The 15,679-nt window shown below is 46.5% G+C and overlaps 1 protein-coding gene across 2 annotated transcripts in view; it reads left to right on the top strand.

Moving 5' to 3' along the window:
• The window catches only part of PAAF1 (proteasomal ATPase associated factor 1), a 46,374-nt gene that overhangs the window by 10,254 nt on the left and 20,441 nt on the right, over window positions 1-15,679 (top strand). For both annotated transcript variants that reach the window (XM_029602113.1, XM_029602114.1), the window contains 2 exons: window positions 6,819-7,013; window positions 15,536-15,627. In XM_029602113.1, the coding sequence (XP_029457973.1) occupies window positions 6,819-7,013; window positions 15,536-15,627 (287 nt within the window). The remainder of the gene's footprint in view (window positions 1-6,818; window positions 7,014-15,535; window positions 15,628-15,679) is intronic.

Genomic DNA, 15,679 nt, shown 5'->3' with positions numbered 1-15,679 from the left:
AAAGATTTGACTTCTCTGTCTCCATCTGCTGGCAGGAATGCAAACGCCTCCTTGTCTGAACTGATCTGTGGTACTTAGGAAAGAAAATTAGCAGATAAAAACCAATTTTCCTTTATTTGATCACATATGACAGTTCCAGTCAAAATATGTGCTGTAACGGTCTTGAAACATTGGCTGGGAGCCCAGTATAAAGCAAATTGCAGTAGTCCAAGCCACTTAACCCCTAGTGCCTGAAGAACAGTTTGAAAACTATCTGGCTCTAAGAATGGCAGAAACCTCCTGATCCTCTGTAATTTGAAAAATGATTTAACAACCGCTTTTGTTTGTAATGTCACAGATAGACTAGGATCAGCAACTAACCCTAGATTATGGTCATGCGGGCTGACTGGAATGCTGCAGTCATTAAGCTTCGATGAAATTTACTGAGGAGGAGGATTTCAGTTTTGGAAATATTCAGCCTCCGTTTTATTATGAAACAACCAACGATTAACAGATTGTAAACATAATGACACCAGTTTAAAAATTTCTGACAACGAAGGTGAATATTGTACAACAAAATGAGTATCATCAACGTAAACTCTATAGTTTACACCTAAACATGCAAATAGGGGGCAAGATTATATGTTGAATGGCATCTCTGATAAGGCAGAGCTCTGCGGCATCCCAGTAACCAAAGCATTCCAGTCCGAGTAGGCACGTCCAAGCCTGCCCTGCTGAGATCCATTAGGCAAAAAAGAGAGAAACCATTTAAGTACGTCCCGTAAATACCAAGTGTTAAAAAATGTAATGATCAAAGCGGAGTTTACTCTGTCCAGTCACTGCAGCGATGGTCCTGGGTCCTTATGACACCCTGTAATTAGCCACTGGATGTCACCATTGTGCAGTGAGTGAGTGGATGCCTGGCCTGGGAGAGCTCAGGTCCTTCGTGGGTCAGCGCACAGCGCTAGCCACTGGGCCAGCCTCTTCAGCCCTCATCTTTTTCACTCCTTGTCTGTACATTGCCCAGGGAGAAGTGTTAGAAATTGGAGTTCCAAACTCCTGGTTTTGCCTCCCTTCCAGCAGATGGAGACAGAGACGTTTTTGACTGACACTGCCCCTTAAGTTGAGGTGCTACCTGCAGTCTGTCAGTATTTCTCTGTCTCCAGCAGATGGTGGAGGTGCAGAATCCTGCAGTCTGAAAAGAAAGCTAATTTAAAAAAAGAAAAAAAAACTTATAGGCTCTACAGCCTCCCAGGGGGTAGTCAGGTCCTGGTGGGGCTATCCCCTCTGGTACCGAGGCATCTGAGCAGGGGGTCTGAGACCCTGGAGCTCACTCGTGGCAGCCACCAGGGTTGATACCGGGAGCCCCGTTCACTCACCCTGCAGGGGAGACTCAGGGGCTTGTTGGCAGAGATCGCTGTTTTGGGGGGGGGAACCTTGTCAGCCGGGAGTGAGTTGAGCTGTGAGGGGCATTCCTGAGGTAGGCTGTGGGCCCTGATGCCGCCGTTTTCGATTCGGAAAGGTTTTTTTCATTTTCTCTGCCACTCCGGCGCTTTTACTACCGTGATCTCTCCTCCGCTGCCATGCCATGTGGTGCGGCCTGCACTGCCTGCGGCGCCACATGTGCGTGCCTTTCGCGCACCTGCCTATGTGCAGAGTGTCTCCCCGGGGGGGCAGGGTACCCTCCTGTTCAATGGCGCGAAGGAGAACGTCTGCTTGTCACAAGCCTGGGAGACTTTCTTCTGTGCAAAACCCCCCGAAGGATCCGTCACTGCTGAGCATGGGAACGGAGGCCATTTTGGCTGTGTTCACGCGGCCTGAGGAAGGGGATTTCCTTCTTCGTTGTTGCTGTGTCTTGAGGCCCTCGGGGGGGGGGGGCGCGAAACAGCATTTGAAAATTTTTCTTCAGCAGAAGAGCCTGGTGAGGGCTCCAATTCGTCTTCCTCTGATTCAGCTGAATTTGTGCATCTGTTGCACAAGCTTTTCAAGGCCAGAAAATCAGTCCGACGCAGCGGCAGGAAGGGGGATCCCTTCCATTTTGCCAAGTGTTTTAAGGGCCCATGGGAGGGTGGGCACTGCGACCCCTGGTCCCCCTTGAGGTCCCTGTCGTCGCCGCCTGCTGTGCCCCCAAGTAACGCACAGGCTTCGGGTCTATCGGGGACAGTTGCTGTGGTAGTGGACCAGGACGGGGCCAGGATCCCGGACATGTGCAGCGGTCGATGGGGATGACTCCAGGGTGCTGCGTTTTGTTTCGAAGAGAGGAGCTGACCCCTCTGATTCCTACAGTTCTGGAAGAACTGGGCATTGAAGGCCCCCCCCCCCCCCCCCAGACAGCGAGATTTTGGGTGCTGTGGATCCAGTGATGTTGGGCCTCAGGGGCCCAACTAAGACCTTTCCTTTTCACACATCAGTTACCACCCTGGTCTCCCGGGAGTGGGATACTCCAGACACTGGACTGAAGGTTAGCAGGGCCATGGACAAACTTTATCCGCTCCCTGAGGAAGTGCTTGACCTTCTCAGGATTCCAAGGGTGGATACGGCCGGGACTGCTGTTACCAAGAAGACGACCGTTCCTGTGACGGGTGCTGCGGCGCTCAAGGATCTTCAGAATAGAAAGCTGGAAGTTCACCTCCAGAAGATTTTTGAGGTCTCTGTCCTTGGAGTTCGAGCTGCTCTATGCAGCAGTTTTATGTTACGAGCAGGCCTTTGCTGGGTACAGCAGCTCCAGATGGATAAGTCCTTGTCGGCTGTGAAGGCCCTCCAGGCTGAGCGGCTGAAAGCCGTGGTCGCCTACAGTACCGATGCATTGTGTGACCTGTTAAGGACCTCGGCAAGAACCATGATTTCTGCTGTTTCAGCTCGCAGGCTCCTCTGGTTGAGGAATTTGGGCGGGGGGTATTTCCTCCAAGGCGCAGCTGGGTTCTTTGTCCTTTTAAGGGCAAGATGCTCTTTGGTAAGGAGTTGGAGGACATGATCAAATCCTTGGGGGAGAATAAAGTTCATAAGTTGCCCAAGGACAAGCCGAAAGCAAAGTCTGCTGGTCCTCCTCTGTTGCGATTTCATGAAAATCGCAGGTTTCAGGCATCCAGGTCTTCTGGTTCTTCTTGCAGGCAGTAGTCATGGGGTCCCCCCTATCGTGGCCACCGGCCAGGTAGAGATGGCTCTACCCAGGGCCTGGGCGGTGCAAAGTCTTCCCAATGAGGCGAGGCTGGTCCAGTCCTCGGTTCCCTTAATAGGGGGCCAGCTGGCACTTTTTTTTTTTTTTTTTACGAGGAGTGGGCTAAGATTACCTCCAACCAGTGAGTCTTGGACGTAATAAGTCAAGGCTACGCTTTAGAGTTTGCTCGGCCTCTCAGGAACCGGTTTTTCAAGCGGCCTGGCTTTTGAGAGGAAGCGCCTGAGGAATAAGGGTTATTCGGATGCAGTAATCCCTACTCTTGCAGTCCAGAAAACCTCTACGTCCTTGTCTTATGTCAGGGTGTGAGGTGTTTTGAGTCTTGGTTTGTGGATCACAAAATAGACCCTATCCGTGCCTCCATGCCTGATGTTTTGGCCTTTTTGCAAGATGGTCTAGTTAAAGGTTTATCCTTTAATTCGCTGAAGATTCAGGTAGCAGCTCTGTTGTCTTTGGGGTAGAGCGCGCAACATTCGCTTGTCAGGTCATCTGGACATTGTGCGCTTCCTTGAGGGGGCGAAGCACTTACGTCCTCCCATCCGGAGTCCGTGCCCATCCTGGAGTCTTAATCTGGTTTTGAGCTCTAAAACGTGCGACACTGAAGGATCTTACTTTGAAGGTGATTTTTCTGGTCGCTATTTCCTCGGCTCGGAGGGTGTTAGAGCTTCAGGCCTTGTCCTGTAGGGAACCCTTCTTGAGGATCACTGATACTGGGGTATCCTTGAGAACGGTTCCCTTCTTTTTGCCCAAGGTGGTTTCATCTTTTCATTTGAATCAGTCCGTGGAACGCCCTTCCTTTCTGGCTTCAGATCGTTCCACTCCTCACTCTAGAGATTTGCGGCGCTTGGACGTGAAGCGAGCACTTGTGTGCTACTTGGAGGTTACCAACAGTTTCCACCTGTTGGACCATCTTTTTGTGCTGTGGAGTGGCCCCAGGAGGGGGTATAAGGCTTCTAGGGCCTCTATTGCTCGGTGGTTGAAGGAGGCTGTCAGTTCTGCGTGCATAGCTCACGGTTGACCGGTACCTATGGGTCTTTGTGCTCACTCTACACGGTCACAAGTGACCTCCTGGGCCGAGTGTCAGCAAGTTTCGCCACAGGAGATCTGGAGGGCGGCTACTTGGAAATCTTTACCCACATTTGCCAGACGTTACCGTCTGGATGTCCAGGCCCCGGAAGCAGGGGGTTTTGGTGCCCGTGTGCTTCAAGCAGGACTCTCGGGGTCCCACCCAGTGTAGGGAAGCTTTGGTACATCCCAGGAGTCTGGACTGATCCGGGTACGTACAGGGAAAGGAAAATTGGTTCTTACCTGCTAATTTTCGTTCCTGTAGTACCACGGATCAGTCCACAGTCCCATCCATTTTGGGGATCTGGAGAGTCCGCTTGGTCAGAGTTATTTGGCTTCAGGTTCTTGTCCTGTGCGGGCAAGGGTTCCTTTTGGATTCCAAGGTTTCTCCTCCCCTCTGCTCGTTTGGGGAGAATTGTACATAGCTCAGGTAGCTATGGTTTTCTATTCATCTGGCTTGGGTACTGTTCAATACTGAGGGACTGCAGGTGGCACCTCAACTTCAGGGGCAGTGTCAGTCAAAAGCTTCTCTGTCTCCATCTGCTGGAGGGGAGGCAAAATCCAGGACTGATCCGTGGTACTACAGGAATGAAAATTAGCAGGTAAGGACCAATTTTCCTTTTGGTCTGCTTTTTAAATCAAACAAAAATTGTCAAAGCATTTGGAAATGGAAGGTAAAGGAACTGTCATGTTCCTTCAATAAGAAACATCAGGTTTGGGGACCTGAGCATGAAAGGGAGGCTGCTGAGCTTGATACTGAGCTAGAAACTGATTTGGGGGAGAGCTTTTGGAGCAAGGAGCTCAGTTGTGGCTCCCACCGAATTCTTTTCAAATAAAAAAAAAAAAGTGATGCACTTATTTTCTCCTGAAGGGTCCCGTTCCTGTCCTCCAGTTTCTATCCCTGGGATGGCCTCCCCTCTACAGCTCTTCTCTCACTTCTGATTGGCTCACCTTCTGTGGGTATTCTGGTTGCTAGTCTTGTGGAGCGGGGGGTGCTGGGGGGGAGGGGAGCAGTGAGCGGAGATCAAGGGAACATGTACAAGGTGTGCGGGGCCCCTCCCCACCCAAAAGAAATGCAAGAGCTTAAGGGAGAATGCACATAATCTGCACTTCTATCCCTCCCCACACTCAAAGGTGCAAGAGCTTAAGGGGCATCTCTCCCGCCTCCCACCACTACTTCCTCCCCAACAAATGGTTTTTTTTTTTTTTTAATATCTCTTGCCCAACTGTGCAAAACAAGAGCAGAAATTGGGTGCCTTCACAGTGCGCATGGCCCGCTCGTGCGTACAGGTAGATGGATAATCACGGCAATGCTAATAGGCGCGTTCACTTTGTTACCAAATGTGCTGAAAAAATAGTGACGCAGTACCGGTATTACCTTGCTTCCCAAGAAAGGAATAAAGGGTTGGGTCCTGCCAGTATAATCATCTGAGAGGTAAACGGGTATCACGCCATCAGCTGGGAGACTCTTCCATTTATAAAAGGATGAAAATTTGCCTCTGAAATCCAGTTTTGTTTTGCTTTTTCGTTATATTAAGGTCCAGCAGACCCAGTCTTGGCTGAACGTTGTCATGTTACGGTGTAGAATTGTTACCCCTCAGATTAACGGCATGGCCATCTGGAAACATGGATGCGCTTGGTCCTTCATCTTGGGCTTTTAATCCTGTATTAGTCATCTTGTCACTCCTGCATAAGTTTACATTGTAACTCTCTGCTCCAGTCAATAGTTATATAAGAACATTTCTATGTAAAAAGCTTTTATTGACTGCAGTGTCATGTCTCCCTCTATTTATTTAGAGTTTTTATATACCGACATTCTCGATATACATATCAAATCAAGTCTGTTTCCATAGAACAAAACTGTCGCCGGTAAGGCGTTACGTTAAACAATAGACAGAGTATTAAACAGATGACATGCGGTGTTACATTAAACAATCAACATATTATTGAACAAAAGAACGTAAATCAATAAATATTAAATATATAAATCAATAAATATTAAAATAAATGTGAAAGATATATAAAATAGACAGTAAAAATTTGTCAAATAACATGAATGAGATAAGATAACTGCAGGTAAGAGGTAAGTAAGGTTGAGATGTATCGGTGGGGTATACAGATGACAGTGTTCTATGTTGAAAGACATAACTAAGGGAAAAGCATAAGCTAGTGAGCTAATGCTACAAGAGAGGATCTTTCCTAGCAGGTGAATGGATTGTCCAGATTAAGGTCCTGAGGGTATAAGGTCGTATAATGATTCAAGAGAGGATCTTTCATAGCTGGTGGGTGTACTGATCAGATTAAGGTCCTGAGGGTAAAAGGTCGGTAGTGGGCTTTGAATTGAGCTATTTTGCTCTTTGACCGGTGTCGAAGTGTTCCTGTGATTCTGGAAAGGCTGGAGAAACATTTTCACATCCCGTGCTGTTCTGATTGTTTGCCAGTTGCTGCTGCAGGTTTGCAAAAATTAGCCCTACAGTGACTTTCTGGCCTAAATAGCATGCACGGCATGGAGATTTGCTCTGTGTGGCCCCAGTGTACCATAACATTCAGGGCGCATCATCCGGTCCTGGAGGTATTTATTTGTCTTTGATAAATGCAGGCATCCTGGACGTGGCCGTCGTTGAGCGTGGCAGGAACGTGATTTCTGGCTCCAGGGACGGCACAGCCCGGCTGTGGGATTGTGGGAAGTCCGCGTGCCTGGCTGTGGTTGCAGACTGCGGCTCCCCCGTTAATGGCATCGCTTTGGATGTGGTCGACAGCACAGTGGACCTCGGCTCTCCTGATGACACACCCAGTGAGTCCTTTCTGTGAGTCTCTAAACCCAACTTTGCAGATCCGAGTTGCTGAGATTATACTCTTCAGAGCAAAACTTCATGCAGAACTTTGGTTTTATTTTCAAATTTAAAGTAAGATAAAATCAGTGGATCTGAATGCACTAGTTGCATTGAGAAAAGTTAAAATGTTTTTGTATGAGACTGTTTCTAAAATGGATAAGTAAAAACATATGGGACAAAGATGAAAGCAAAATGGACCGCTGGGTGCATTTGTGCCTCATGCATGGGAATACCTGTGGAGGGTTTTAGGCCCAGAGCGAGGCAACTGTAGTAGGGCCCTGGAATGCTGGTGTGCATTGCTCCATCCCCAAGCTGATGCTAAATGCATAGTGTTTGGGATGAGGACAGTGGGGCAGGGCCCCGGGCCAGCTCTCCCCACCCTCAGAACAGCCTTGTCTACACTAGTCTGTTTTATGATGTTTTTTAAAGGAGCGTTTCAGCCTCACCCACTCCAAAAATTGGCTATATTGAATGTATAGTTCTACTTGCCCGCAGATGAAAGCTTTTGAATGAAAAGGTAGTTATCTTAGGACTTTTTGTGTGCCAGGCATGCAGCTGCCCTCTGACCCTCAGTGAGCTGCTGTCAGAGTACACCAGACAAAGCTCCATGGGTACCTGGAAACGCTGCCAGTGTCTTCTAGGTCTGAAGCCAAGAGAAAACAGTTTAAAAGACTCTGCTCTGTGTGTGAGCTGCTAAGCTGCTCTGTTTCAGTGCTATACACCTATGACCAGCATTTCATCCTAGCTGACCTGGAGGCTGAAGTGCCTCTTAAAAAAAAAAAAAAAAAGTTCTCCATTGACAAGCAGAATTCAGTTAGCCATGACATGTGGGTGATGTCATCTGGCAGCAATAAGCGGACCTTTCTCTTAGTGTTGAGCTTTTGCTCTACTGAGCGTGTGTGCGAGTTGCCTTGTGAGCCACCTCAGACTTTTTTTTCGTCCAAGCACCAGCACAGACATGGCGCGCTCTCTCTCAGAATTTCAGAACTTCTTAAACGTTGCCTCATTGCCACCTCATCCCCCAAACAGCACTTTTTAGTACTACCTTTTTTATTAAAAAAAACCCCCCCACAAATTTTTCATCGCAATGTCTGGTAAGAAGAAAGCTACAGTGGGTGGTTTCAAAGACTGCATTTGTGGTAGGAGAATGTCTATTACCAATGGATATCATTTGTGCTACCAGTGCCTGGAACAGGATAACGGCCAGGTCAACTGTTATGAATATCCCCCAAGGGCCTGGAAAATGGAGGAACTGCGCAAGTCACTTAGCCACGGTCGGGCCTCTTCCTAAAGTGCAGCCCTGTCTACATCCCTGCCTCTGGAATTGAGCTGGAGCGTCTCCAAAGTATTTCCCCTGTCGGAAGCACAGGCCGAATCACCGGGGCCAAGTAAACAAAATCAGCACGTGTTGAAAAAATAGAGGCACCACTCTGTGGAGCTGCCAAAACAGCTGGCACCGAGCCTCAGGTTCATTGGTACCATTGGTGTTCGGTACATCAGGCAAGCCACCAACTCCATTGACGCACATACTTCCTTGATCTTGATACTTTGAGCCCCAGATCCTCAAACCTAGACACCTCTAGCTATTAAATCAGTGCATCGATCAGCAGAGCTCCCCTCGCAGCACTATGCTGGCCTATCCAGAGTGTTAACGGGCAGAATGGGATATGATACACCTGTTCCCACCAATTACCAGGTCGTTTACACCAACAAAATTAATTGCACAAGGGCTATGTCTGATGACCCCAAATTCCATCTGCTCTCTGGTTCCCCTCGCCTCTAATCCAAATTTTGCAGAGCCCAGAAGATGTACAGGATTCCATTCTAGTATCAAGAACAGAGGACACAGCCTCTCAACTTCTCCTTTCCAGAATATCTGGTTTATTTCGACGATAAGGAGTCCTAGTTCGTACCAATACTCCATCAGAAGCTTCACGTAGTGGTTCTGTTTATTTAAATTTGTTCCACCCATTCCAGCAGATCCTGGCAAATCACAACAATTCATACATAAAAATCAAAATACTGATTCAAAGCAACAAAATCTAAAACACAAATAACAAAACATCAATTAAAACAATAAAAACAGCTTAAAAAATAACTAACTAAAAACAACACACAATTCATGATGGTTGCTCAAAATATAGAAGTAAAACAGACTACCTGGTGAAGAGTAAAACTAGTGTTTATGCCACAATTTTCTCTAAATGCGTTTTTAAATAAAAAGGTTTTGCGTGCCTTCTTTAAAAAAAAAAAAAAAGTAGAATCTGTTATGATGCATCTGTTATATGTTGTTCTGATAGGGTGTTCCAAAAAGCTGGGCCAGCTACTGAAAAGGCACGCTCACGAGATGTTGCCAAATGTATAGTCCTATGTGTTGGTACTTCCAAAACGTTTTTTCTGCAGAATGCAGCACATGTCCAGGAATGTAAATATGTAAAATGGCAGCAACCCATGGTGCAATATCATTTCTAATAAGTTTATGCATAAGTGACGTGATCTTATATTTTATACCCATTCTTCTGGAAGCCAATGAAGAGACTTCAGTTCAGGAGTAATATGTCAAAAGCTTAGTACCAGTCAGCAGTATTCTGCAAAATCTGTAGAGCTTTCAAGGAAGCCTCAGGCAAACTAAAGAACTATAGTAATCAATACTGGTTAAACCAGGGCCTGTAGAACAGAATGAAAATCATCAGTATGTAGCAAAGGTTTAAGCTTATGTAGCATTTGAAGTCTGGTTTCCGTTCTAACCATAGTATGGAGTCAGCTTTGCTCTCATTCACTACTGACGACACTTCATTCTGAATTAGGTGATGCTGCAAGCACTGTATTTCTTGATATGAGTGCAGCTTTTGATACCATCAATCAGTCCTTACTCCTAATCGCTTGGCAGAAATTGGTCTTTTGGATGGAGTTTTGAATTGGTTTACATCTTATTTCATGGATTCTTCTTTTTGTGTAGATTGGGCTAATGAAATATGACAGGCATCTGTCAACAGGAGTCCCTCCCCACTTTTTTATTTAATATTTTCATTTCACCATTGGCTACTCCATCTTTTTTTCTTATTCAAGAATGTGGATGTCGACCTTCATTTTATGCCGATGACATTCAGATTACCTTATTTGTTAAAAGTCGCTCTAACTTTGATCCTAGTGTTCTAAATTCTTGTTTAGATCCCGTTGCTGCTTGGTTATTTGACCACCATCTGCGAGTAAATCCTGCAAAGTGAGGCACTTTGGTTTAATCTCAGATCATCGATCCCTTCTCTGATTCCTGTTATGGCTGGTACTCATATTCCCTTAAAAAAAAAAAAAAATACTGTATCTACTTTAGGTGAGGTTTTGGATTCTCAACTTTCCAAGATTCATCAAATTTCCTCTGTTCAGAAAGCCGCCTTTTATATTAGATATATTCTTCGATTACGGTGTCTTCTGGAGCCTCGATCTGCTTTAGTACATGCATTTATAACATCCAAAATTGATATTATTATAACTCATTATTAGCTCTATCAAACTATCAAAAAGATTACATTTACTTCAGAATACATCAGCTAGACTGATTTTTGGTCTCAAGAAATATTACATATCTCCCATTTTAATACAATTACACTGTCTTCCGATTATCGTATTCTATTTATTTATTTATTTATTTAGCGTTTTTCTATACCGGCATTCATGATTAGAAACCACATCATGCCGGTTTACATGCAACAAGGGGTGAGAACAAAAAACAGAACATAAACAAGTGCAAAGAGATCAAAAGTTACATTACAACAAGGGTCTTAAAACTGGGAAGAGAATTAGAATAAGAGCATTATATCTGGCTAAACTTATCTCCTTATACTACAACGCATTCTCTTTGTTCTTCTTTACCTTTGCCTTCTGTGATTCGTCTTGAGTTCACTAGAGATTCCTCTTTCAGTTACCAAGCTCCTTTGCTTTGGAATGAATTGTCTCTGGAAGTTCGTGCTGAGGCTGACTTTACTAAGTTCAGGAAGGCAGTTAAAGCTTTGCTTTTTAAACTGGCATTTAACATCGATCTGCAAACAATTTAGCTGTTAACAGGTATTAACAGTTCTCTGTAAATGACTTATAATGCTGTGTTTTGGGGTTTGCTTTTTTTTTTTTTTTTTTTTTTTTAAATCAGTGTTTATTAAATTTGTCATGTTTTTTATTTTAGGTAATTGTATTAGAACTATTCTTTGATTTGATTATTTTAATTTAGTTTTATTATGTTCCCCTGGTTTTTGATTTATCTTTTACCATTTTTTTGTTTTTAATGTAGCCCCGCTTGGTTAACATGATTTACAAGCGGTATATAAAATTTTAATAAATAAAAGAATGAAGATTTAAAAATGAACTTTATTTGTGGTTTTATTGAAAGCTCACCATAAAAAATCACACAGAGGTGTCTTACATCAGAAGCAGAGAGCAATGTTGGAGTTGCATCAACAGCATCAGGCTTATTGGTTAAGGGTAGTAACAGCCTTATCAGCAAGTTACCCCCATGTTTATTTGTTTTCCCAGACCGTAAAATCCAAAGTCCTTGTTGGTTGCTGTCTGAATCTAATTCCCCTTTTCCCCCTGCTGTTGAAGCAGAGAGCAGTGATGGAGTTGCATCAACAGTGTGAAGGCTTATTGATTAAGGGTAGTAACCACCACCCCAGCAAGTTACCCCCATGCACCCTTTTCCTCATTTCCATCCTTAGCCTTAGGGATCCACAATGTATGTTTATCCCATGCCCCTTTGAGATCTTTCACTGTTTCTGTCTTCACCACCTCCTCCTCCGGAAGGGCATTCCAGGCATCCACCACCCTCTCTGTGAAGAAATATCTCCTGACGTTGGTTCTGAGTCTTCCTCCCTGGAGTTTCGTTACGTGAGCCCTAGTTCTACTGAATTCTTTCCAACAGAAAAGGTTTGTAGATTGTGCATCATTAAAAGCTTTCAGGTCCTTCAACCTCTCATAAGTCATTTGATAGAGACCCCCACCACCATTTTGGTCGCCCTTCTCTGGATCACCTCCATCCTGTCTCTGTCCGTTTTGAGATTCAGTCTCCAGTACTGAGCACGGTACTCCAGGTGAGGCCTCACCAAGGACCTGTACAAAGGGATTATCACCTCCTTTTTCTTACTGGTTATTCCTCTCTTTATGCAGCTCAGCATTCTTCTGGTTTTAGCTATCGCCTTGTCACATTGCTTTGCCATCTTCAGATCATCAGTCGCTATCACCCCGAGGTCCCTCTCTTGCTCCGTGCATAACAGCCCTTCACCCCCATCACATTCAGCTCTTTTGGATTACCTTTCAGTGGAGTTCAGCCAGTCAGTGGATGTATTATCAGGAATTTCCCTGTACGTACCCGGATCAGTCCAGACTGTGGGTTATGCCTCCCTTCCAGCAGATGGAGACAGAGAAAAACTTGAAGAGCACCCCCTCTTAACCTGATGTGCTACCCGCATCTCCTCAGTATTTCTCTGTCTCCAGCAGGTGGAAGTGGCGCAAAACCTGCAGTCTTGACCAGATTTTAAAGTTGGGACTATTTCCCTTTTTAAAAAAAAAAAAGCTCTAAAGGAAACAAGGCTATTGTCAACGAATCAAGCTTAAAAAAAAAAGGAACTTTGGGGGAAAATAAAAACCTCCCAGGGGGTCCTGGTGGAACGTCCCCCCTGGTTGAGGGCTAAGGAGCTGGGGTTGATGGCCCCGTGGTGCTCCCACGAGGTTAAGGCTCAAGAGAAAGATACCAGTGGTCTGGTCCCTCTTCCTTACTCGCTGCCACGAGCCGATTTGGGGGGGGAGGGGGGAAAGTAAGTAAACGGAGCAGCCTGCAGCTATTTTTTCACTAGTCTGGCCGTGCGATTCGAATCGGGGTAATTTTTTTTTTTTTTTTAACTAACCGCGTGTTTCTCTGGCTCCCTGCCATTTTTTTCGTCGCTGCTGCGATTTTTTTTTTTTTTTTTTTTTTTTTTTTTTTTTTACCTTTCCCGTTGCTGCCTCGATGCCGCACAACCTGTCCCGTACAGGCGGCCACGCAAGCTCCCAGCAGCATAAGGTTTTGAAAATTCACCCCTAAGAACTGAAGTTATAATCTCTCTTGCTTGCTGGAGCTCTGCACGCATACCTAGAAGAAGTGAAGGTAACGCCGGGGAATGACATCAGTACTCATCCCCTTCCCAGCTCTCTGGGCGTGAATGCAGGCACTCATTCAGACCTGTGATTCATTCACTCTCAGATGCCGAGGGAGTTACAGATGCTGGCTTTCCACAGCTTGGATGCAGCAAACAAGCCAGCAGCCAGGGCTCAAGATAAAAAAAAACAAAACAGCGACACAGGAATAGGAAGTACTGCAGAGTCGAACACTTTCAGTGCTTCGATTAAAAAGCTGATTTTTTTTTGGGGGGGGGGGGGGGGAGAACGGCGTGCATTCATGCACCTTCGCTACCTTGAGCGCCCACCTGTATGTCCAATTTGGGCGCTCAAGGCAGCGAAGGTGCATGAATGCACGCCGTGACCTCGGACGTCCAGCCGGGCGCTCAGGTCGCGGCGTGCGTTCATGCACCTTCGCTGCCTTGAGCGCCCAAATTGGACGTACAGGCGTGCGTTCATGCACCTTCGCCAGCGGGGGCTGCTGGAAGCCGCCTCGCATGGGGAGCGCCCGATCCGCCCCGGGCTGCTGAAGCCGGTCTTCACCGCTGGCTGCCCCCGGGAGGCAGGGGAGCCGCGGTGCGAGCTTCGGGAGGAGGGGAGAGAGGACTGGGACTGCTCCGGAGCTGTCAGCGCGCCCGCACGGGAGACCGGCACCCACGGACGCCCTTCTGCTGCTGGGGGCTTGCGTGGCCGCGGCCAGGGCAGGTGAGCGGGGGCTGGGGGAAAGTTTGCCTGTGAAATTTCGTCTCTTGCCCGTCCGAAGGAGGCGGAAAATCGGAGCTGCACGCACAGGTGCTTTCTTGCGCTCACTGCCGCCGGCTGCTGGGGCTTGCCGGCGCTGGGCGCTCAAGGCAGCGGGGTCTGTAGGAGAACCATCCACTTTCCTGGTGGAATGTCAGGTACCAGCGCACCCAGGATACTGTATAGGCGCTGTATACCGCGCTTCATGGACGCGCTTTGGACGCGGCTTGCGTTTGCGTCTCATTTGAATACCGTATCGAGCGGTATGTGATCCAAACTGTGTGCCCGGCACTGCCGCACTCTTTCTTAGGCGTCCTTACTGTATCGGCCTGATAGTAAGTACTGCTACAAGGAATATTAATGTCAGCTGGAAGATGTCGGTGAACCTCAGGCTTTTGACTCTTTTTTTTGCCTTGCACACAATTCTGCATCCACCTGAAATTTCTACCAAAAGCATTATTAGCTTTCCATATCAAGCCATTGTGTTACCTATGTTCTCCCTGAGGCCACATGAAGATGAGAGCCCTTCATATCTTAGACTTTAAAAGAGCCTTGGCTTGCTATACAAGAAGAATTCAGCTCTATCCTCAGGCTTTGCAGCTATTCATCTCTTATGATCCTAACAGACTGGGCATAGTAGTGGCAAAACATACATTGTCCAACTGGCTAGCAGAGACTGCATTATGCACTGCTATACAGACTACACATTACAGGACACCACCAAGGTTCATCAAGTTAGAGCCATGGCTGCATCAGTGGCTTATCTGTAAGCCTTGCCTCTTGAAGACCTCTGCAAAATTGCAACTTGGTCACCGGTGCACATTTTTGTGTCCCATTACTGTCTAGATAAACTCTCAAAGAATGACAGTAAATTTGGACAAGCAGTTTTCTGTAGCCTGTTCACCAGCAGTCTACTCTCCACGATGAGGTCCAGGTTGCTTATTGAATAAACGCTTCGCCGAAGCCCTCAGCTGGGACTGCCCTCATATCATGGTTAATTCAACCCTTCTTGTCAACGGAGAAGGCAAACTTTCTTACAGTAAACAATGTTCTCCGTAGACAGCAGGATGAATGAGCTATACTAAATACCTGCCTGACTCCCTGGAGAGCTAACTATTTAGCTAGATTTAGCTCTAAAATCAACTGAGGGGGCTCACAAGGCAATGTCCCAGTGGGAATTCCCACACATGCTTAGTAGAGCGCAAGCTCTATGAGCTTATAGAGAAGGGTTTGTTTGCTGCCAGACGACATCACCCACAAATCCTGCCTAATTCATCCTGCTGTCTAAGGAGAACAACATTTCCGATAAGCTAACTTGCTTTATTCATTTTTATATAAGTTACTAGTCTTCCCAGCTCTCCTTCAGCTCACAGGGAATGCATTTCTATTCTTTTGGTACATTAGTGACTTGCCTGTTTCTCAGGTATTTATTTAAAAGTGTTTTCGATGTATTTCTTTGTCTCTTGGCGTCTGGTGCTGGCCAGGAATGAATGCTGCCCATGGTGGCCCTGGTGTGAGGTACTCATACAGAGAGAGTATTATGTGATTCAGGCTTTGTTTTGCTTGTGTAATGTGCAAACCCCCCACCCCATGTCTGTAGGTAACCGGGAGATCGGTACAGAAGGGAAGATGCTGCTTCTGGCTCGAGAAGACAAAAAGCTGCAAGGTGTGAGTCTGCGCAGCCGGCAGCCGGTGAGGACCTGCGCCCGTTCCACACTCCCGAGAGCGCACAGATCCCAGCATC

The sequence above is a fragment of the Rhinatrema bivittatum genome, chromosome 5, assembly GCF_901001135.1.
Source record: "Rhinatrema bivittatum chromosome 5, aRhiBiv1.1, whole genome shotgun sequence".
Lineage (NCBI taxonomy): Eukaryota > Metazoa > Chordata > Amphibia > Gymnophiona > Rhinatrematidae > Rhinatrema > Rhinatrema bivittatum.
The sequence above is the reverse complement of the archived record's forward strand: the minus strand, read 5'-3'. Positions and strand labels throughout refer to the sequence as shown.